Raw genomic sequence first — 25,259 nt, 5'->3', positions numbered from 1 at the left:
TAATTATCGATAATTAATATATTCACCCTGTTCCATTCATTTGTTCACTCTTTTATTCTTTGTGAGAATTTCAATCAAAAGTAAATAAATGATTGAAAAAAACAAAATAATTAGCGTTATAGATTTGATTAAGTGCACTTTATTATTATGAATATATAACAAGACAAATTAACTCATTAGAATAAAGTCATATGGAAAATAAATTTAGAACAACCAGAAAAAAAATGATTTAAACTACGTCAATTCAATCGAGGTGGTGTTGGACACCTGGAAAATCGACAAGGCTTCCTTTGCAAATATAACCATAAAAACCTTTCATTGCAGCCGAAACAACTTTCTTTTTTCTAATGTCGTACCAAATATATTCACCGTTAGATAATCCGCTACATAATACCTCGTCTCGTGATCTATTACGGAAAGCAATCGGATAAAACTTTTTATACAAACTATCATTAGAAGCTATGTTCATTAACTTGAACCAAGAATCTTTATCCCCGTACTTTTTCATAACCCATACATTCCAATACTCTGATCCATTCTCTTCCGTGTCTACTCCCGTCACGCATAGTAACCCGTCAAGTACGCTTAAATTGATCGAACGAAGGTTATTTACAGGAGGGAACGGAACATCATTAGTCCACTTTTCAGCCAGAATGTCGAAACAAGCGATAATAATTTTTTTACCATAGACAAGTTCATGTTCCGAGTTAAAAGAAAAAGGAACGAAAATCATATGGAGTAAATTTCGGATTACAGCCGCGGTACCATTGCACCATATACTGTAACGTATATCAAACCTTCGGTCAATTAATCGCCACGTGTTCGTTCTAAGGCTGTAAACCGTAATTTCCGTGTTAGTTTCTACAACGGCGGAATTCTTTAAAGGATACTTTTGAGTTATTCTAGCGACTTTATAATCATTGTTGGCCTCGTCGAGATACATCCCATAGCGTTGTTTATACCCACAGTCGAAAGGCGGGTGTGGAATTTTGTAGTTTTTACCAGTAGATGGGTTCAGCAAGACGAGTTCATGGATGCCTTTGATGTTTACTAATAGGAAAAATTCGCAAGAGTCGAGGATGGACATATTTTTAGTAGATTCGGGTTTAGCGGGTTTAGGGTTATACCAGTGTACAACTGGTGACAAGGGAGAGTCGAGTTCATAAACGTGGAACATTTGTTGTAAATCCTTATCCACGAGTACAAAGAGGCTGTCAGCGTCCGATGAGATGGTGTATTGGTGGTAGAGGTTGATGAATTCACGGGAAGATATTACCGTTTGCCAGGTTTTGGAGACGGATTTAAAGCGAAGAAGGGATTTGACTGGTAATCTAGCTAGTATGCATGATTGTAGTACGTCTATGGAAATGGTGGCCATTTAGGCTACGTTACGAGGATTGTCACTAGGGTTTTGGTACATAAAATTTCTTCGTAAGGGGATTATAAATACTAGTCATTCAATTGAGATGGGCAACACAACTTAATAACACAAATAGTATTCCCTATGGAAACTTTCCTTCCTATGAAATTATACAATTTTACCAAAATATTTGATGGAAAACAGAATTTTTTTTTTTTCTCAGTGATAATTTGTCTCGAAATTTATTACGGGTTTTAGGACAGTATTGAAGATAGGAAATATTGTGTGATTAGGAGGACGACGACCGATCTTTAGTAAGCATAGGATTATATCGTCCTAATTTCCTTATATCGTTGTAATACTATACCTAAAAATTAAAGGTCAGAATAGAGGTGTTGGCCCGATGTAGTACACAACAACGAACTACGAACATATACGAATAATACCAACGATAATCTTTCTCAACACTCGACTCTAATAAAACTAATCAATGATGGAAAATTTAATAATGATATTCATTTTTCCTTGGCTATTCTAATTAGGGCTGAGCGAAATTGTATATGTGATACGGTTTTTCAAATCACAAAATTGGTGATACGGAATCTGGGTTAATCGTATACCCGGTTTTCGTATACTCGGATGTGGATTTCAAATGTTCGATGTTTAATATCTTGCATTCGTGATAAAGCGAGTACTCATAAACCTAATACTTAATCTTAATAATACGTTACATGTTTAAATAAGCAAAATTATTGTATTCATTATCTAAGAGTGTGTTTGGTTGGGAGAGGAAATGGAATAAAATGGATTTAATCAATTCTAATGTTTGGTACGGTTGAGCCATTTTGAAATGGAGTTATAATCCGCATTGAAATGTCATACAATTATGGAATAGATTCTAAATCTCATTAGAACCTCGTGTATATACAGAAATTCGTGTACTTAAAACCGTAAACCGTATATACATACGCGGATACGCCTCCTTAAATGTATCAAGAAAAACAAGTGGGCAAATTAATGTGATATTGTTTAAGTAATACAATAGGTCTCATGGGAGACCGTCTTCCACTAATTACTAATTTAGTGGGAGACATAATAGAGAATAAAGAAATTCAGTGGGTCTCTCACTCATCATGTAAGAGGTTTCTCAATAACGCTATTGAGAGATGGTCTCTCTGGAGTTTTTGTGTAATACTATTTAGTTCATGTGAGATTTAATTTGTTTTTTTTATTTGTTTTTAAAAATCGTATCAAAAACGTATATCCGGTTTTGTTTTTTGCCCAACCCGGACCATATACAATTTTCAAAAAACCCTATTGTATATACAGAAATTCGTGTACTTAAAACCGTAAACCGTATCATATCCATATACTAAAACCATTTCGTATATTTTTGCTGAGCCCCTAACTATAATTGTGTAATTTGAATAGTTCACTAAAATTGTTGACGATATTTAGCAGTAGGAGTGTTAAGAATTAAACCGAACTACAATAACCGAATCGAAAATCTGTGCATTTTTAAGGTTCGCTTAAATGAACCGTTTCGCTGAACCGAACGGTTAACTTTATTATGAAAACGGTTCGGTTAAGGTTCGCAATTTTAGAAAACCGGTTAACCGAACCGAAGCATTTCACAAAAAAAGTAACCAAAAAAATTTGAAATATTATATAAAAAAACTGTTCTTTCAATTAATTTTCTTAGTGTATCCAATTATAAAATTTCTTAAATTGATTAATGCTAAGCTTTAGCTAATTACCTTTTTTGTTGGATATAATATAGTATAATGAAAATTTAATTAAACTATTAGAAAAAATTAATGAAAGTTGAAAAAAAAAAGTGGTGCGATTTACGTTCGGAGTGGTTAATCGGTAACTGAACCGCTAATAACCGTTTAAAGTGGTTAATCGAACGATTATCGGTTAATCGGTAACTGAACCGCTAATAACCGTTTAAAGTGGTTAACCGAACCGCTTATAATCGTTTAAAATGGTGCGATTTACGTTCGGAGTTCTGCCGAGCCGAACCGTGTGCAAACCAGATTAAATAAGATGTTCTGTGAACCAAACCGCGAATAAACACCCTTATTTAGTAGCACCCGAATAAGAGAAATAGGAACATACATCGGATGTACTACCTCAGAGCTTATTAGTTTTTGAGTTTATGTGTATTTTTTCTGAGCTTTTTAAAGTTTATAAGTTACATTTTATTTTTTTGCCGTCAAAACCCAAATTTAACTGAGCTTATATGTAATTTTTTGAGTTATATTGTAATTTTTTGAGCTCAATGTCTAATTAAATGAACTCATAAACTTTATAGTAAAACTCAAAAACTTTAAAACAAAACTCAAAAACTAAGCAATTGGTGTAACAGATCGGATGTATAATTCACTTAGCGCACAAATAAGCCCAACTCCAAACACCCTCACCCACAAAGCCCACACACTATAACCCAAAACTCTCCATCTTCACACCCAACCTTTATCTCTACCACTTCATTATCCACATTCTCAAACCTTCCAATCCCAAACCACCATGGCAACCCTATCCAACCAATTCCTTACCAACCTCCTTCCAACCCGACCCACCACCACAACCCGACCCAAATCCACACCCACCAACGCACTCCAAATAACCTGTCGCAAGAAAGACCTGCACCCAGAATTCTACGACAACGCGAAGGTATACTGTAATGGAGAACTAGTGATGACGACAGGTGGGACCCAGAAAGACTACACTATCGATGTTTGGTCGGGTAATCATCCGTTTTACCTCGGGAATCGGTCTGCTGTACTTGTTGATGCTGACCAAGTTGAGAAGTTTAGGAAGAAGTTTGGTGAATTGACCCAGATTATGGAGATTCCGACTCTTAAGGGTGAGATTATTTTACCCCCGAAACGGAAATCTGCCAAGAAGAAGAAGTGATTTTATTTGGTTTAATTTGTGTTTTGTGTTTCGTAATTGGATCATATGTATCTTGAAGTATAATGCTGTTATTATGATTGTGGTTGATTAATTTTGTATGAATTTTAATGAATGTTTGGAAAATTTGTTATTCAGCTTCGCAAATCTTGTTTCAGACCGTCTTTTTTTCATGCTATGTGGTTCATTTAATGATCAGTCCGTCTTGCATGTGACGGTCACAAGCTTGTGGATATGGTAGTCAACATGGCTTTATCCCATTAAGTGGTGCCGGGTCTTGTGTTCGGACTGGCAAGTCGCAACTGAGTGATTATCTCGAAAGCAATGATTAGTGAATTGTTAGTTTAAAGGAATGGAGCTGTGTATTGATATATAGAGTTTTGGTGAGTTTGAGGAATAGATTGAAAGAATGGAGCTGTGTATTGATATATACATTCTTTTGTTATCTGAGTTTTTGCGATGATATGCGAAATTAGTGACATTTTGTACAATGAGTTGTGAGTTGTGATTGTCTGAGTGCTCAGGTTCCGAGTAAACTCATCATTTGCTTAACATATGTTAGCTTGAAGTTTACAGTCTGTATCTTCTGTTTAGAGAAAGCGCTTCTGACTCTACGGTGTACTGCCGTTGTAGATGTCGAAATGCCTCAGGTTTTACGCCTGTTTGAATACGTGCGTACGCATACTATGGAAGTGTTTATATGAATGGCTGTTTGGTTCAGTGTCGTAACTATGTGCTTCCCTTCCCAGTACTGACTACTATGTATTTTGTTTGATTATGATCCGGGTAATTTTCATGCTTGGAACCATGTATACTCCGTCATCCTGTCATGACCGCAAGGCAACACTTCGTCAGTCGTCACTTCATTTAAACAAAATATTGAACTTCTCCACTAGATAGAACGCTTTGACACTTGTGGCAGAAGCTGAGTGATATAGCATGCGCTTCCCTCCTGTCTCTCTGGTCCTGAAAATCCCCTGCTTCAAACACGAGAGAAAAGATCAAAAGATCAGTCTACATAGCTCCCTTTAAAAGGTCGAGCTTTGCGGGAGCGTGTCCCTGCAATTGCAGGTGAATCTCTCAGCTTCTGTTCATTCCTTCCTTCCTCGCCTTTTTCTGCTTACTCCACTCCAAATCGGGATGGGTGCCACAGACACAACTTCACGGGCGAAACATCTTCTATATCCCACTGCTTAATTGGGACAAACGTCTAATGGTTTAGTTAATGTTGCTTCGGGTTCACTGCAAAGGGTTGCTTGCTTGCTGTGTGTGACTACATTGATGTTTTTTTGATAAGTACCACTACAGGAGGCAACAATCATGGAATATTCGTTCCGAGTCATCCTGAAGAAATCCGTAATTCCAACATTATAGTGAGACTGCGTACATATGTACCCCCTTGCCTCGTAATACACAACTTTCGAGATATTGAGGATGGTGTTTGATTTGTTTTAGTTACGACAGTACATCATCAGTTTTGTTATTTCTTACCCTAGGCCCTAGGGCATACATAGAAACTTGACCTTGCAAGCGAGTTAATAGGGTTGGGTAGCTGGGGTCGTTTTCGTTTTGCAAGCATTCAGGTCGATTCGTGTCATTTCGGTTTCGACTGAGATACGAGTTTCTTGTTATCAAGTCATTTTGGATAATGATCAGTATGTGGTAATAAACATCCATCTCGGATCAGATGTGATCATGTCAATTGGAGTTCTGGGTCAAATTTGAGGTCCTCTGTACGGATGCAGGTTGGGTAATGGGCGAATAATCCGGATCTGATATTTGGGTCGGCTCAGTTTCGCCGGTTGTACTCGCGGATTTACGATGCCATTAAGTGAACCAGAGCAATTATAAGCGGAGAGAATTAGTACATCAGTAGTTCAGTACATGCAATCTAATAACTTTGTTGGGCCTGTTTTCTTGAATGGAGAATTAAGTGAAAAAGATCCAATCCAGATGGGCCTCTAGGTAAAAAATGCACTACAAGATCCGTCAGACTCTGAGAGCGGCCCAAAAGAATAGTAGATAGGCCTGATCAGTGGACTCACATTGACCGACCTTAATTCGTGTTTACGAGCTTAGAAACAAATGTTTTTCACAATCTATCCTATTTACGAACAACAACTCTCCTATAGGACCGTCCTATAGTATAGGACTGACCCAATAAAAGAATAGCTCAAACAAATCATTAGATTATATTTGTATTTTAATTTTATTTTATTAACTCGATATCTTATGAGTAATACTGACACATTTAAATTAGTAATTTTTTAATATAAAACATTAGGTTATCAAAATAAAATATTTTTATACTAACTTATTAATTTATTTTATTGGGCTTTTTATAAGTGGACTTGTCTTACACATAAAATAGTCTTATATAACAATTAGTGATTTACGAAAACTACGATAAATAGATGCATTCTGAACCCATGGGACTTAGATTGACCATATCTCTTGGCCAAAAGTTCCAAAAGCGGGCATTCTTTTTTCATTTGTAATTCTCATTAAAATGATTGTTTTAAAAATTGTCATTCTTTTTAAACTCGTAAACACGAGCTATATTGTTAGTCTACAAAATTTTAATCCTAAAGAAGAGTATCACATGCAAGGTGGTAAAATCTTAGGTATACCATACTATCACTTGAATTTTTCAATCTTAAAAGGGTTTTTTTGTCAGAAACTACCTTTTATTTAGGGTCATTTGTGAACAACTACCTTTCATTTTTTTTGGCTTTCAACTACCTTTAATTTCTTCATTTTGCGAAAGAATGCCAAAAATCCACTTCCAGCGAAAAAAAGTCAACTTTCCGGCGTTGATTTACCATTTCATGTTGAATCTTACTCTTTACTTCATAACCCTAATAATCGATGATAAAGATTTGATTAAACCCAACATTAATCATCCCAATTTGTCTATCTCTTACCCGAATCAAAGTCCTAATCGCCGAAACAAAAGCATCATTAATATTAATCTTAACATGGTAAGTAATTCTTCAACAATAAATAATGATCTATTATGGCCTTGTTCGCAAAATTAACTCCTAGTGTTAACTATTCGAAAATAATTATGGATTCACTCTTAGGATCACTTGTGTGCTACTATCTCATTAGTTTTCAAATAGCCATCATCTTATCATGAAGAGAGAAAGAAGGTACTTTAATACTCCCTCCGTACCACACCAAAGGTAACGTAGGGAAAAGTGAAGTATTTAAGAAAAAGTGGAAAAAGTAAGGGTAAAGAGGAGAAAATAGGTGGGGTATGTAATTGTGGGTTTAATTGTGGGTTAATAGGTGGGATATGTAATGACATTTTGTGTAAATATCAAATAGGTATAAGGATAACTTGGTAATGTTGTGGGCCAAATAAGGAATGTTACCTTTGGTGTGGTACGTCCGTTTATAGTAAGTGTTACCTTTGGTCTGGTACGGAGGGAGTATGACTTAGATGGACAATAGGTTGATGAATCATGAGTAATCAAGGTTGTTAAAATGTAAGGGTGAAGGTGAAAGTGGTAGTAAAGGTGACGACGGAGATGGAGATGGTGATTAAGCTGGTTGAATAATGGTTATGCGTTAATATTGCTTTGAACAAACTTTTGATAAGGTGTTGGGCAGGAGAGGAGCTTTTTTGGATTTTGTTGGGTGAACAAAGGGAGAAATATGGGTTATATGTGTGAAAAAGGGAGAAAAGAGCAAGTCAACACCGGAAAGTTGACTTTTGTTTCGCCGGAACTGAATTTTTGGTAGTCTTTCGCAAAATGAAGAAATGAAAGGTAGTTGAAAGCCAAAAATAAAATAAAAGGTAGTTGTTCACAAATGACCCTAAATAAAAGGTAGTTTCTAACAAAAAACCATCTTAAAATAATAAAATTTAAACCAATTACATTTTCTGTGACTGATATTAAAATTAATGTTCCCGATTATATATATTTTTTTGGGTGTCAAATAAGATACAAGGTCAGTAGAATATAAAAGGGAGGAAAATTCAAACTTGTGATCTATTATTACGATACCTCAATCTTAACCACTACGCTAATAGTATAAGACCATCCCCAAGCAAGGTCAATTGCAAGGTCATGACCTTACTTGGGTCACCTTAATCATGATTAAGGAGCAAATTAGTGTCACCTCCTTGTGACCTCTTTGCCAAAGAGGTCAATTTGTGACCTCTTCTTCCCCATATTGACCCAGTTGGTGACCTCTTTGGTGTCACCTGGTTGGTTGGAGTAAAAACAGGACAAGAGAAAGCAATAATTTCACATATGCTTGAATTGATGGGCACTAGTTTCTGTCAAATGTGAGAAAAGAAAAGTAATAGTTAATAAAAAATCAAAATGAAAGTTAAATACTAAATCAAAATACAAAAAAATATGAGAATTAAAAAAACGAGTTAATTTATCAATTGTCTATAAAATGAAATCAATTTTGATATATTTTGTGCTATTTTTTTTTTTATAATCTTCCTTAATTGCTTAATTTCACATCTAAGCTGTCTAAATTGAAATTTAAGTACATATAAAATCGACTTCCTTATCAAACATACTCGAGTTACCTGGTGTGCGATGATGATGGTCCAAGATGAAGAAGATCGAAGGGGAAGGAACTTAATTTGGGGAAGATGAGAATGCCTATGTCGATCTGATGGGCAAAAATCCATATGTCGATCTGGTGGTGAAGATCGGTTGATGATAGTGAAGATCGATTGACGATGGTGATGAGCCACGATTGAGTTTGGGGAAGAAGATCGATGATGAAGATGAATGATAAATTTGGCAAAATCAATTGATTTGGGCCTGGGAAATACATTATGAATGATGGCGATTCAATTTATGGTCTGGGAATTTGTGTTTTAAGATGGGAAATACATTATGAATGATGAAACCAGGGAAATATATTAAGATGAAGAGATATTTTTTTTTTCTAAGTACGAAATAAATTTAAAATACTTATCATATTGGACTAGTTATTAATTTATTAAAATATTTACAAAATCACAAAATTAACTTATTTATAATTTCTTAGTAAATAATAATTGAAAGGTAGGAGAGATATTTTGGTGGGGTAGAAAAAAGTAGAAAATGATTGGAGATGATGAAAAGTGAAAAATGATTGGATTATTGACCCAGGTCGTGACCTTCTGCTTGGAAGGGTGAAAATGGGTCAAGGTTAATAAGGTGAGATTAAAAGTAAAACCGGGTCGCGACCTAATTAGCGCGATCTTTACTTGGGGATGGTCTAATATGTTACCCGGTCATATATGAAACACATCTATGTGTCTAAAGTACTCGTAGGTTATAGTTGAAGACTTTATACAATGTCTTTTGTTAGGAGAACGTAATAAAGTGGGGATAAATAATGAAGAAAGTGAGGCATACTTTAATGAAGCAAAGAGTCAATAGAGCCGGAAAGATGTATGCCATGATTTCGGAAATCAATGCCATCTCTAACCCCAATTCTTATTTCAGACCAAGGGTATCCGTCTTATTAATAAGACGGATACCATATTCTCTCACAAAATACCCATTTAGGGTGAGTGGAGAATCACATGGAGGGTCCCACCTTTGTCTCCCCTACCCATTTCCTCTCACACAACTACCCGTCTTAAAATCCGACCCGTTTTAAGCAAGACTTACTCCATCTCTAAATATATATGATGATTTCAACTTTCTGCGTTTTGCACATCATTTGTTAATTTAGTTGAGCATTAAGCCTTCGAAAGCTACATTTTTCACCTCATTATTGTCTACTTTGTGGGAATTATTTACCTTTTACGTCTAATTATAAATTATTAATTTGTAAATTGCAATCATGCAGTAATATATGGGCTTTGAAAGTGAAGTTGATCATGTTACATATGAAATAGTTTGACTTTTGGCACAAAGTTAACTTCATTAGCTACTTGTTTAGTTGTTTTATGAAAATTACGTATTAGTGCAAAAATTGAGCTTTCTTCACATCCGGCGTTACAGAATAATAGGATAAGTTAGTCATTCTACATTATTTCTACATGCAAATGGATTATCATTTGGCATTGTAGGTTTTATTGTCAACTAACCTACAAATTTGGTTTTATCATTAGTGCAAAAATCTGGCTTTATTGTAGGACAAGCAGGTCATTTTGCATGCAAGAGAATTGTACCTTAATATTGAATTTGCGTGTTTTATGTCGTATACAACAATCTTATTTTAATTTTATGATTTCTATTAAAGTATTACTGGTTGAAATGTTACCATTTTAATAGAAGAAGCGTACCAATATTTCTTTCTTTTTCATGTATAAAGCCTTGTTCTTTTGGACTGAAAATGTCTTAACTGAACTGAACTGAATTTAATGGAGCTGAATTGAACTGAACTGACCTGAAATAAAAATAAAAGATTATAATAATAATATAATATTAATAAATATTATAACAATATTATTCATTATTCATTTTTATTAATATAATAATATAATCTAATAATAATCTAATAATATATATAAAAAAATAGTAATATAATAATAAATATAGTAATAATAATAATAGTATATTAGTAATATAAATGATAACATTATTAATAATAATATAATATTAAATAATACAATATATTAATAATAATAACAAAAAAATAAATACGATAATTATAATATAATATAAATATTATAAATAATTTTAACAATTAATAATAATAATAATTATTATTATTATATAAAATAATAATAATTATTATATAATTATTATATTATATATGTATAATAATAATAATATAAAAATAATAAATATTACGGAGTAATACTTTATATTACTAATATTGCCATTAATCATAATGATATAATAATAAATAAATATATTAAATATAAATAAAAAAATAATAAAAACAATAGTGATATAAAAAATATATATTAATATAATAATAAAAATATTAAATAGATTAATATAATAATAATGATAACAATAAGAATATAAAATAAGAATAGTATTATTAATGTTGAAATAAACTGAACTGAACTGAACTAAACTGAACTGAATTGAACTGAGCTGAACTGAACTTAATAGAGCTGAACTAAACTGAACTGAACTTATAAGAACTGAAATTAAGTCCAAAAAAACAGGGTCTAAGTCGATTAATGCAAACCTCAACTCGATTATGTTGTTGATCTTTTTATTTTGTCTCTCCACATTGGATTAATGTACATTTGACCCACTTTGTCAATTGTAAACTGAAGTATCTTCAAATCGCTTATTATTAACGGGAATATTATTATTTTGTAAGGTTCTCCCATCTATATAAATTTATAGAAAGTTAAATTACAAAATGAAATAAAAAGTGTAGTGGAATTTCAAAAATTGAAAAATAAACAGATGGCATCTTAATTTGAAGTCATTTTTCAAGGTCGAGAGAGAATAAATTAAAGGAGCACTTTTGTCCCAACAAGTGATGGTGATAAGCAAACACACCAATATTAAAAAAGGGAAAAAAAGATCATGTATACAAGTATGTAAATTAAACTTTAGCCACTTCTTCATTGTCTTAGCATTTAAGGATAGCATATTTTATACACCCTTTTCCCCATTTTTTCTCTATCGTCTCATCACTTTACAAACTCCCAACTTCCCCCATTGACAATTGCTAAGGCATTACATGAATTTATTGATTATTAATTATATGGAAAATCGGTTACATTTACATTATACTCCGTATAACGTAAATTCTCGTTAGGGGTAATGTTCTAGTATTTGTGTAAAACGGTTTTACATAAATATTTGTTTAAACAAGTTAATTGACCTTAATAAATTTTTTTAAATAACTATCCAAGTTATTATTAGGTACTCATAATTAGGGGTGTTCAGAATAAATAGAACCGCAATAACCGAACCGTAAAACCGAAAAACCGTCGATTTTTAAGGTTCGATTAACCAAACTGTTACAACAAAGCGGTTCTTTGAACCGAACCGTTAACTTTATTATGGAAAAGGTTCGGTTAAGGTTCGCAATTTTAGATAACCGGTTAACCGCGAACCGAACCGTTTCACAAAAAAGTAAGCAGAAAATTAAAATATTATATAAAAAATTGTTCGTTCGTTTAATTTTCTTAGTGTATCCAAATATAAAAGTTCTTAAATTGATTAATGCTAAAGTTTAGCTTATTAACTTTATTGTTGGGTATAATATATAATGAAAATTTAATTAAACTATTAGAAAATTTTCCCAAAAATTAACGAAAACTGAAAAAAAAGTAATATAGAACGATTATCGGTTAACCGGTAACCGAACCGGTAATAACCGTTTAAAGTGGTTAACCGAACCGTTTATAACCGTTTCTAACGGTGCGGTTTAGGTTCGGAGTTTTGCCGAACCGAACCGTGTGCGAACCGAATTAAATTAGAGGTTCTGTGAATCGAACCGCGAATGAACACCCCTACTCATAATTGTCATTTATTTGTGGTTTTACATGATCAATACTTTCACAAGATAGATACCGACTACTTTTCCCTTTTATCCAAAAAGAATTGCTAAGTATTGTTACCTTTATTTTATCAATAAGTCTGGCTGAAGACGGATCGGAGCAAGTGACGGATAATGCCACTCACAAAACAAATAGGGGGGACAAAGTGGCATATGGGTCATTTGTGAGGAAAAATGGTATCCGTCACTCCAAAGTGACGGATACATGCCGTCACAAATGAGATTTTGTGTTATTTTATTTATAATTGTTTTCTTGTAACGTAGTTTGTCAACTTTTTCTTTTACTAAATCCGAATATATGAAAAGATAAACATCAAATTTGTCAGGCCTAATTTATCAAAATGTTGTAACGGAGGCGCCCCGTTATCCAAATAGTTAATTGATAAGGTGATAAGAATAATAAATAACGAATGTAAATAAAGTTGACACAAAGATTTACGTGGTTCACCAGTAAAATAACTGGCTACGTCCACCCTGCTAGGAGATCAAATTTCACTATGTGGAGAAAATAGTACAACAGTAGACCGGTACACATGCGCTCAATATGAGCCAAAAGTATACCCTATTCTACCAACAAATATAGTAGTCTCAAAGGCACAAAAGAGACTACCCCAATAAGACGAATGACAAATAATCTTGAGGCCTATCAAGATCTGAACAAACTCCTCCGATCTTCAAAGACTGACGAACACCAATAATAGAGCCCGGAACAAACTGAGTTTTCTTCTTCAGAAGGAACCTCACAAATCGACCCTCTTTATTGTGCTCTCAAATCTCTCTCTTAATTAACCTAGAATAAAACTTGTGTCTTTATATATATATATATATATATATATATATATATATATATATATATATATATATATATATATATATTTTTTTTTTTTTTTTGATGACGAGGGGGTTGAGTCCCCCCGGGCCCATGCATTCCCGCACCACCACATGGACCATGTAAGCCACCCCCTTCAGGGGCTGCAGTGGTCAAGTGATTATCGCCCCAACTGGTAGTCGAACCTGGGACCTCTCAACTCCTGCATTTCTGCAAGCTTCAAGGTTTAACCCAGCTACCACTGGACTAACACCACTTGGTTATTTTTTTTTTTTTTTAATGAGGGGTTGAATCCCCCCGGGTCCATGCATTCCCGCACCACCACATGGACCATGTAAGCCACCCCCTTCGGAGGCTGCAGTGGCCAAGTGATCATCGCCCCAACTGGTAGTCGAACCCGGGACCTCTCAACTCCTGCACTTCTGCAAGCTTCAAGGTTTAACCCGGCTACCACTGTACTAACACCACTTGGTTGTCTTTATATATTTATTCCACCCAAGATAAAATATCTAGTCTAATTAAGAAAATACAAATAATAGGAAATTAATAACTAATTTCCTAAATACTAACAAAGCCGTCAAAGGAATAAATAATGACAAGACTAATTAATTATAAGAGTCCTACTAACTCCTTATACCAAAGCAAGTCAACGTGTAAAACAAACCCAATTCATATAGCATGCAACGCCTGACTATAGCCAACATCACACGTACAAGAATCAGTTGGCATCAGAAACTCATGCGACCCGCACGTCAGGCTTACTCCATTCCTTCGACGCTTCTTTTGCTTCTTGTCTTAACTTAACCCGTTTTCGACAAAAATTCAAGGCACATATTTCTAACAAATCTCCACCTTGACTTGAATTACCCAAAGACGAACCAAACCAAGAAGAAACAAACCCAAAACAACTTCAACAGAATCGATCCTCAAGTCACTACCTGTCCCGGTAGTCTCCACTCTAACTTGAACACAACTCCCAAAATGGACAAATGAACCAAGTGTGCAACAAATGTGACCAACATACGAAGTACCCAATGTAGTAAGCTGAAAACTACCAATTGTACTAAGTACCCAACATATCTTCATACCAATAGGAAGGCCAAACGTAGCAAACTCCGAAGAGGACAAAAGCTACCAAACGCCAACATAAATATATAAGATACTCAATGTCACTATGATGCAACAGTGTGCCAAAACAACACACACTAGATTCCAAACAAAAAACTCCTCCAAACTACATGGTCAAATGTACCGTCGTATCAAACTGTCCCAAAAAAGAACACAAACGCCATGAACAAAACAAATGTCTCACTTGAGTAAACTAGGTGTCATGATCACCACAAAAAATGCCTACACCAAGGCAACAAACCTCAAGTCGAAACCAAACAAAAACAACATTCTAAGTGAGCGCAAATTACCTTCATCAAAGGTACAAATTGTTAGATAAGATAGTCCAACCCAAAGCTCCAAAGAATAAACTCCCGTCGAAGTTTCAAATGACCCCTTACGAGGTCCCAAACGGCTCTCTTTCAAGAGCCACAAACAGCTCCACCTGGAGCCCCAAACCGCCCCACCTCTTGGGGCGCAGGCCGCCTCATTGAGGCGAAGAGACAAAACTAGGTAGCTTGTCTTGAGAACCTTGTAGCTTGACCTGTACCGGAATAGACTCCACCTTACTGTCAACACTACCATTCTCACTAAAGCTATCCAAACCCGAATTATCCAGAATATCACCAAGTGATCCAAGTGACCCAAACTGGATGTGCTTCAAAGTATCATTCACATATCCAAGTTGCATATGCCCCAACTTAGACTTGAGAGAGACAGAAGAATGATTACCTGATGCTCCAACAGTCAGCACGGTGCCTTGAAGGACATAAACAGTTCCTTCCTTAACACCTCTCCAAGTAACAGAAGAACCCTTACCAACACATAAAGATCCACCATCACCTTGAAAACTTTAGCCCTGATCAACTAATATTCCAAGTGAAATAAGATTTCTCTTCAAAAGTGGAACATGCCTAACACCGTCTAGAAAGATAACAACATTATCACATGTCCTAACCCGAATAGTACCAACTCCAAGCACCTCACAAATAGACCCGTCACCCATGGCAACATTAACCCCATGTGAAGCTTCATAAGAAGTAAACCATTCCCTACAAAGACACATATGATAAACGCATCCCGTATCCAAAATCCAACTATCCGAAGAACGTGGAACAACATCAACAACGAGAGCATAATCTTCCTCAGAATCATATTTAGCAACCTTTTGTGCAACAGCAGAAACACCAGCTTCCTTCAACTTAGGACACTGATTTTTCCAATGACCGGGTTCCTTGCAGTAATTGCAGACATTCTTACGAGGACCCTTAGACTTGGCTTTACCCTTACTAGAATCCTCCGAATTCACAACAAGCCCTATAGGACTACTGTCTACAACACCACCTGACGTTACTCGGCGCAAATCCCTAGTGTGAAGCGCTGACCTCACTTCCTCTAGGGTCAAAGAATCTTTACCAACAACAAAAGACTCCACAAAAGTCTCAAACGAACTTGGCAAAGAAACTAACAAAATTAAGGCAGCATCCTCATCATCTACCTTAACATCTAAATTACGTAAATCAAGTAAAATAGAGTTAAAACGGTCTAGATGGTCCTTGAGAGACGTACCTTCTTGCATACGAAGACCAAACAAATGCTGCTTAAGAAGCAACTTGTTGGTTAGAGTCTTTGTCATATACAAAGATTCCAACTTCAACCACAAACCTATAGCAGTTTCCTCATCGGCAACCTCAACCATAACGTGATCAGATAAACATAACAGAATTAAAGAATGAGCCTTCTCCTCCAAGACTACATCTCGCATCTTTCTTTCCGCATCGCAGAACTACTGCTGAATTTGCCTTTGAGATAACGGACCCGATCGCCTTCTTTGTCTAAGCAAAGCTCTCATCTTTAACTGCCATAGCCCAAAACTATTTCTCCCAGTGAACTTTTCAACATTCAAAACATTCGTAGACATCTTTTCACCTGAAAATCAAGAAACTCAAATAACGCCTAAAACACAATTAACGCGGAAGCAGATCCCAAATCAGAACCTTAGCTCTGGTGCCAATTGTTGTAACGGAGGCGTCCCGTTACCCAAATAGTTAATTGATAAGGCGATAAGAATAATAAATAACGAATGTAAATAAAGTTGACACAAAGATTTACGTGGTTCACCAGTAAAATAACTGGCTACGTCCACCTTGCGAGGAGATCAAATTTCACTATGTGGAGAAAATAGTACAACAGTAGACCGGTACACACGCGCTCAATATGAGCCAAAAGTATACCCCATTTTACCAACAAATATAGTAGTCTCAAAGGCACAAAAGAGACTACCTCAATAAGATGAAGGACAAATAATCTTGAGGCCTATCAAGATCTGAACAAACTCCTCCGATCTTCAAAAACAGACGAACACCAATAATAGAGCCCGGAACAAACTGAGTTTTCTTCTTCAAAAGGAACCTCACAAATCGACCCTCTTTATTGTGCTCTCAAATCTCTCTCTTAATTAACCTAGAATGAAACTTGGGTCTTTATATATTTATTTCACCCAAAATAAAATATCTAGTCTAATTAAGAAAATACAAATAATAGGAAATTAATAACTAAATTTCTAAATACTAACAAAGCCGTCAAAGGAATAAATAATGACAAGACTAATTAATTATAAGAGTCCTACTAACTCCTTATACCAAAGCAAGTCAACGTGTAAAACAAACCCAATTCATATAGCATGCAACGCCTGACATATAGCCAACATCACACGTACAAGAATCAGTTGGCATTAGAAACTCATGCGACCCGCACGTCAGGCTTACTCCATTCCTTCGACGCTTCTTTTGCTTCTTGTCTTAACTTAACCCGTTTTCGACGCAAATTCAAGGCACATATTTCTAACACAAAATAACAACAATGTTTAATTAGATTCTTAACTTAAAAAGAAGTTATAACTATTGTATATATAGTATGAATAAATAGCAGAAAATTTGAAAATTGAAGTCAAATAATAGCAATACAAATTTGTTAGGTCAGAGAAGGTATAAATACATATATATGTATATTATTATTACCATTATCTTATTTATAATTGTTTTCTTGTAATGTAGTTTGTCAACTTTTGATTAAACTGCACAATCTGACCATTAGACTCCATAGTTATAGATCCACTAGATACATGATCAATTTTAGTGCTAGCAGTTTTCAAGAATGACATACCTAACAAAATAGGAGCCGCATGTTTATCATGTTCCATGTCTAGCATATAAAAATCAGCAGGAAAGATAGGATTATCAACCAAAACAAGCACATCCTCAACAATCCCTTTCGGCTAGACATTCGATCTATCACCTAACTGGATAACAACACTAGTAGCATGCAAAGGACCAAGTTTCATAGATTCATATAAGGAGTAAGGCATCACATTAATAGAAGCTCCTAAATGTAGCATGGCCTTTTGAATCTTAGTGTTTTCAATGGTGCAAGGAATAGTGAACATGTCCGGATAACTACATTTAGGAGGCAATTTTCTTTAAAAAATAGAGGACATATGTTCACTAACCTACACTTTCTTCACCCCTTTGAATTTATTATTCCATTTAATAGTGCACAACTCCTTTAAGAATTTTGCATATTTAGGAATACATTTCAAAAGATTAAGAAGGGGGATGTTTACCTCACATTTTTGAAATACCTCATAAATGTCCTTATCGTGCTCAAAGTGGTGAATCCTCTTAAGTGCATCAGGAAAGGGTACCTTCGGTTCCACCCTCGGTATAAAAGAGGGGATCTGCTCCTTCTCCTTAACAATAAAAGTTTCTTCACCTTCCTTGATCACTATCTCTTCCGGCCTCTATCTCATGAATCACCGGTTCCTTGTCCTTTCTTTTCACTTTCTCAGTTTTCACTAGTTGTCTCCCATTTCTCAAAGAGACTACACTCATATTCTTTGGATTCACCACCGTTTGAGATGGTAGTACATTAGAATCTCTAGCCTCCAACCGATTAATAGCAGTAGCTAGCTGACTAACTTGATTTTCAAGATTCTTAAAGTTTTGCTTGTTTTCAGCTCTATCTTGAGTAACACTGAGAGTAAGAGCCCGGATCATCTCCTCCGTGGACATTGATGAACTTGGTGGTGCTTGTTTTCCTGCTTGTTGTGAAACTTGTTGAGTAAATTGTTGTCCTTGTGGTCGCTGGATAAATTGACCTTTAGGAGGGTCAGATGATGGACCAGCTTAAGAATTTCCCCCCAACGAAAGTTGGGATGAGCCTTACATCCTTCATTATAGGTCTTGGAAAATCGATCCCATTTCCTATTATTTGTAGTACTCTCCCAAATACCATTCACTTCTTTAGGACCACTTCCTTGTACATAAGGGCATAAATCGCAAGGATGACCCTCAGTACAACATATACCGCAAACAATAGCCATCTGTCTCCCAGATAACATATCACGGAGGGTAGAAGCAATGTTATAAACCTTTTCCTCCAAGCCAGGACTAACACCCATATCACTTACTCCTCTTAGAGATGGTCTCCTCTCAAACTGTCTAGAGGTTTCAGCTAGCTCTGTGATAACCTCCCAAGCCTCATCTGGATTTTTGTTTGCTATATTTCATCCACAAGCAGAGTGAATCATTTGGCGGTCATCTTGGTTCAGTCCACCACAAAAATACATGATGAGATCTTGGTCAGAGTAACCATGGTGGGGGCAACTAGCACAGAGCTGCTTAAATTTCTCAAGATACTCATTCATAGTTTATCCGTCTTGCTGATCAACATTACTGATAGTTCTTTTCAGATGCGCTGATCGAGAGGGAGGAAAATATTTCTCCAAAAATGCCTTCTTAATACCTACCCAAGTAGTGATACTCGCAGGCGGTAGAAAGTTTATTAACCAGTCTCTCGCATTTCCTTTCAAGGAGAAAGGGAAAGCTCTCAATTTCAACTGCTCAACTATGACAGTAGGTGGCTTCATACCGGTACACACAATATGAAAATCCGAAAGGTGCTTATTTGGATCCTCAATACTGGTCCCACTGAAACTTGGCAATTGATGTATCAAACCCGATTTCAGTTCAAAAGTAACTCTATCGGCCAATGCTGGAAAAGTGATGTACAGTGGTTGAACCTCAAGATTTGGAGTTGTAAGCTCCTTTAATGTGCGGGTCTCTCTAGCCATATTCAAAGACTTTTCGGATTCTTCAGAAACTTCAGAATTATCAGAATCGGAATGCAGATCGTCAAACTCGCTGCCTTCAGGAACAATTGCTATTGCACCTCGTTTGTTCTTCCGTAACCTGAAAAGAGTATGATCAATCTCTGGATTATGCATAAACCTACACTAAAACACAAAAAGTAATTAATGCCAATTCCCCGACAACGGTGCCAAAATTCGACAGGCTAAAGTCGTATGCCTCAAATTAACAATTTATATCATTTAAATCCAAATACTAAACAGTAGTAAAGCGGAAATAAGGGTCGAACCCAAGGGAATCAGATTAACAATTTATATAAATTATAATGTAGGAAAAGCAAGTCTCTAATGTAATTAGAGACCGTAGTAACAGGGGGATTTTGATTTAATTATATGACGAACTAAAATGAATAGATAATGCAAATTAAGTAATAAAGCTAATGACTTTCGGTGTATCAAATGATTTAAAAAGGTCTTAGAGCCAAGCATATATCCACAACACTACTTTAAAAAACCATACTAATTCTCCTCAAATAACTAAGGCTAAATGATCGAGTCGTATCAGTAACACATTAGGTCCTATATTCGAATCTTGTTAACCGCAATTATACTACTTGTCTTTGTACCTCCATTTTTCTTTTTCTATTTTTCAACGGTCATTGTAATTTGTTGTTTCGATTATTACATTTCCCCATTCTTCAACTGTTGAAACGAAAATCTAAAAGAATCGTCACATGAATCTTACCACATTACTGAAAAGAATAGGAGCTTTTGATCTTGAGGTTTCAAAGATTAACACGTTTACTCCTTTTCTGTAGCAATAACATGCTTTTTGATTGAATTAAATTTGCATGCATATGGGTAATAATTTAACCCTAAAGTCTAAGGTTGGTCGCCCTATTGCCTTTCACAAGTCCTATCGTTCTCATGTTTGTTGTTGCCACAAAATTGGAGATATTAATATGCTTTTCTTCTCATTTCTGTTGCATGTCATAATTGAGTGACTATGTATGTTAATTTAGTGGCAGATCTTGGAATAAACAAATAGAGGAATCAAGATTAAAACTATTAATTTTGTATATAATTATTGTTTAAGAATTAAGACTCAATCATTAAGTTAAGTGAGGGAGCTTAAGATAATTTTTATACTGAAATATGTAAAATATAGTTGTGTCGGCCCCAACCCGATATAACTACTCGTTTCTTTTTACTTGGGATCTCTAGACAAGAATGCTTATGAGTACGTTATGACAATGAGAATAACTAATTTAGAATTTGCATTTAAATATGGTTCGATCGATAGAGACGATAGTGTTTGGTTGATCAAATAATAAATAAGTTTACAACAACAATTATATTGTGGATCCGTTGTCATAAACTCATAATGTTTTGTACAAAAATTATTATGCAAAACATAAGACATCGATTGTGTTGAGGCACCATTGTCAAAACCTTAAGACTACGGGTTTTTCAAAAAAAAAAAAATTGTTAAAACACCTAAGACTACAATTTTTTCGAAACTTTTTACAACGGATGTAGTTTTATGCCAGAACGGTTTATAATCGTTTTCTTAGCCTTAATTCATGCTAGTGCATTATTATTGTCGATGTTTATAAGTCGGATGAATCGGGTTCAATGAATAGTAGGACTGTAGAAGACCATCCATGAATAGTTATAGTTTTGGTTTACGCAGTGGTTAGTTGCGCAAAAATAGGTGAATACACAGAATACAAATAACGCAGTCCACTCAAGATGGTGACTAAGACAAACTAAGCATAATAAGACGTAATTGATCTCATTATCAATCATCTATCTAATTATTACAACTCCCACCGCCCCCCAAGCAACCCTTTTTCTATGTTTTATGGTTGCAATAATATTGTCTTTTATTTGCCCTTCATACTTTAATTTACTTTGTTATGATTTGAGGTTAAAAAGAATACTCTTTTGTTTGCATTAATGTCTTTTTAACCCTTATTGCATGGTTAATATGATCCATTGATATAAATCCACTATTATAGATTATTTATAGGCATTAGTTTGTTGTTTTCATAGGTTTCACTCTCTTTGATTTGATATCAACGGCTTCTCGAGGGCTCAAACAACTCGATGGCCTATGAGAGTTGCTAGTATTACTGACGATGGATAATGGAGTTCGTGTCTAATTTACTGTAATCCGCCTACATATTTTTATGGCACGACGTTGTAATATTCTTGCGCTAGTTATTTCTAGTTTTAGTTATACGGTTTGTTTTTATGTATATATATTATAACATTGGATGTACTACGCATTTGATTGAGAGCCAAAACATTACGCAATAATTACATCTTTTTATTACTGACCCAAAAAGAGATTTGATATCTCGGTCTAGTGTGGACCAGAAGTGGTTACTTACAATAGATCGTCAGGCTATGTACTTGGCCCATTTCAGCGCATTTTGGCTCACTCGTGCGCATCCTATAAACTCTCCCAGGAAGTCACAAATCCTAAGTTACTCCCTAACAAGCACGCGTAGTTCTTATCATGAGCTTCCCCAAAAGAAATGACATTTTGCTGATACTAATATCTTTTTAAGCACTAGTCATTTCAACTTTTATCAATAAATTTCTTAAACAGTGTACTCTACCTGAATTATTTCTTTAGTTAACACGGATAATTCTAAATGAATAACGTTTTCAACGTGTCATTTTAGGAGAGATTTATTAAGGTTTAATAAACTCTCTTGCTCAGTCAATATAGGTAAATAGCTAGTTACAATCCTATACATAAACCCACTTAAAAATTGTAATGGAAGGCATAATGATTACAAAGAAAATATGATTGATTCAATAATTAACTTTCTACTACTTTTTTCTGCATAAGAACTCTGTTTGAAAGGGTTATAAATTTGCGGTAGGTCCTCTCGATTAAACCCTACAACCATATTGCACATCGTACCTTTCGACGTGTTAGACCCCTAACATTTGTGGCCATTCTTTAGAATTTGTAAGTACACCATAGCTTAGTAGGCGTTCTAGCCATCATTGGTGCAATGTTTCAAAATTATAACCTAAATATATTTTATTGTCTTTAGGTGTTAATCTTTAAGTGTCAAAGGATTATAATCATGAGTTTCATGATTAATTAATTATGATTATGATTAGTTTTGGGGATAAGTTCTAGATTCTTGTTAAACTCATAGTTAAAAAGTCAATTGCAAGTCAAGATGTTTGAAATAAATTATCCATTGATTTAGAACTTTATATTTGACATTTTGACTTGTAAGTCTACTAGTTTAGTGTTGATAATTCAAACTCAAATTTAATATGCTACTCCCTCCATTCAACTCCACATTACACATATTCCTTTTTGGTCCATTCAACTCCACATTACACCTTTTCTTATTTGGTTGTACTTTTAATACTATAATAATATAATGTCACTATTAAGGCCCACTTTTTCAACACAAATTACACACAATACTAATACTTTCCATCCAATTGTTGTACTTTTATTACTATAATATACTTTTCTTAATATTTGTGCAAAAATGATATATGCAATGTTGAGTTGAATGGAGGGAGTATGACTTAGCTTGTTCATGGCCATTTAATGAAAATAGAGAGGCCCGGTTTTAAAAGTCCAATCGTGTTATAAAAAAAATCCTAAAAATAAGGAAAACAACCATAGTTTATAAATTAGGTCTAAAATAATCCTGAAAAGTCTATTTGTGACTTCAAAATTGACTCCGACTTTCAAATTGTTTTAAATTTATTGTTAAATGACCCTGAATATGGTGCATATTAAGGTATTTCATAAAGTAAAGCATTGACAACTAAAGGTCGGGCTATGGATCAACTTTATTTGTGATGTATGATCTTTTGATTATGGCATTTTCTATGCAATGCTTAATTTAATGTATGTAATAACAATGTCATCAACGTATTTTTTTAGAGCTCATGCTCATGACTTCGCGAGTCATGATAAAATATAAGCGAAATTGGATTAACTATTTATGTTGTAGCTTTATTTAATCATACTAATTTTGTAATCTCACTTTAAGAAATAAACTAGCGTTAATTAAAACTACTCTTAGTCTCTCACCTTTCTGTGTAGTAACTAGTAAACATGGATAATATGTACATCCTTGTGTCACGACTTACCTTTAAAAATAAAAAAAAAACTGCGGTATAAGGATTACAACTCTACGAGCGATTAGAAGAATGAAGTTCAACTAAACAGAAAAAAAAAATCTAACTGGCTTTGTAAAAGTTTAAATAGAAGTATATATAGAACCATTATAGAAAGACCTCTTTTTCTATTATACATCTTAAGTAAGAATTAATAAAAAAACATAATAAATACAATATGTCATACGTATAATACGTCAGTTGTTGATAAGAACCTCGATTTTGCATTGCACACCTTAAGAGTATGTCAGTTTCCGATAAAATCGATTTATTATATCATGAGCTATATTAGCGAGGTGTAAAACACTTTCTTTCCATTTGTCGAAAAAAAAAACTATATTAGACCATGTTGTTTTGGGTTGAAAGGAGTTGAACAAAACTGAATTGAACTGAGCTGAATTGAGTTGAACTAAACTTAATAGAGTTGAATTGAGCTTTTGAGCCGAATAAAGCTAAACTGAATTAAAATTTGATGGGAAGAATATAGCTGAAATAAGCCGAGCTTAACTGCAGTAAGCTGAACTAAAATGGGCTGAGTTGAACTGAATAAGAATTGAAATTAAACCGAAGAAATTAGTTAGTTGATTGTTCCACGGTACCATTGGATGGATCTAAATAAAAAGGAGCTGAAACCACACGGCGGTTCCCGTGTTTGACGGGCGTCTTCTTTAGATGACCAAAAAAGTAAGTACCCTCATATTGTCATGTGCTCTGACTTTTGAAGTAGCTCTGCCATTTTTAACACGACTACTGACTACAACTAACTTCTTACTTTGATTTCATTTCAGTTTTGTGTACTCGTGTTGAACTCTACGTACTTCACATTATCAGACCACTTTTTCACATTTACGTCAACTTTTTACCATCTGTGAAATACTTTTCTTAAAACTTTTTCCTGAGCCTCCGAGTACGTTGAATTCGATAGAAGGGAGTACTTTGCACCATTAGAGGATTTTAGGCTTCGACTTGCATTGAAAAGTCCGTGTATGTGGCAGTTTACAGACATCTTTAACTAATTAACAACTAATATAATGTAAGTAATATACGTCGAGATGATTTAACATATATACTCCATATACTGATGTTATTATTTGCTGTGACATGCATGCACCACAACTATGTCCTCCTCTCACATTTCACCATACATTTAATCTTCACAAATTCGCTCGTATAAGTTGATTTTACATTTTAGGGAACAAGAAGATAATATTGCTAGATCTATGCTTACCAAAAATACAATAAATTTCCTAATTCATACGTAGTATTATTCTTATTTCCTTATA

At 34.7% G+C, this 25,259-nt stretch overlaps 3 protein-coding genes across 3 annotated transcripts; 1 reads left to right on the top strand and 2 right to left on the bottom strand.

The window, feature by feature from the left end:
• Positions 1 to 244: 244 nt before the first annotated feature.
• Positions 245 to 1,378, bottom strand: LOC141594758 (F-box protein CPR1-like). Its single transcript, XM_074414750.1, has one exon. It carries the CDS (start codon positions 1,376 to 1,378, stop codon positions 245 to 247), a length of 1,134 nt encoding a protein of 377 aa, XP_074270851.1.
• Positions 1,379 to 3,813: 2,435 nt separating this feature from the next.
• Positions 3,814 to 4,436, top strand: LOC141596478 (large ribosomal subunit protein bL31c). The gene has a single exon (XM_074416655.1). It carries the CDS (start codon positions 3,893 to 3,895, stop codon positions 4,280 to 4,282), a length of 390 nt encoding a protein of 129 aa, XP_074272756.1. The 5' UTR covers positions 3,814 to 3,892; the 3' UTR covers positions 4,283 to 4,436.
• A 12,010-nt stretch (positions 4,437 to 16,446) lies between these two features.
• On the bottom strand, positions 16,447 to 19,365 carry LOC141594757 (uncharacterized). Its single transcript, XM_074414749.1, has 7 exons — positions 19,311 to 19,365; positions 18,951 to 19,217; positions 18,432 to 18,843; positions 17,958 to 18,115; positions 17,751 to 17,864; positions 17,429 to 17,503; positions 16,447 to 16,589 (listed from the first exon to the last, which is right to left on the bottom strand). Exons 1-7 carry the CDS (start codon positions 19,363 to 19,365, stop codon positions 16,447 to 16,449), a joined length of 1,224 nt encoding a protein of 407 aa, XP_074270850.1.
• Between the last annotated feature and the right edge of the window lie 5,894 nt (positions 19,366 to 25,259).

Source organism: Silene latifolia, chromosome 8 (assembly GCF_048544455.1).
Source record: "Silene latifolia isolate original U9 population chromosome 8, ASM4854445v1, whole genome shotgun sequence".
Classification (NCBI taxonomy): domain Eukaryota; kingdom Viridiplantae; phylum Streptophyta; class Magnoliopsida; order Caryophyllales; family Caryophyllaceae; genus Silene; species Silene latifolia.
This window is presented reverse-complemented; position numbering and strand designations above follow the sequence as displayed.

Bases quoted from the DNA above. Each gene is read 5' to 3' on its own strand.
- LOC141594758 (XM_074414750.1), bottom strand. From the start codon at position 1,378: ATGGCCACCATTTCCATAGACGTACTACAATCATGCATACTAGCTAGA.
- LOC141596478 (XM_074416655.1), top strand. From the start codon at position 3,893: ATGGCAACCCTATCCAACCAATTCCTTACCAACCTCCTTCCAACCCGA.
- LOC141594757 (XM_074414749.1), bottom strand. From the start codon at position 19,365: ATGAATGAGTATCTTGAGAAATTTAAGCAGCTCTGTGCTAGTTGCCCC. The intron at 18,844-18,950 runs GTATTTGGGAGA...GAAATTCTTAAG, and splicing joins TGGTCCTAAAGAAGTGAATG to CTGGTCCATCATCTGACCCT. The intron at 17,504-17,750 runs GTCAGATTGTGC...ATTTTGTGTTAG, and splicing joins TATAACTATGGAGTCTAATG to AAATATGTGCCTTGAATTTG.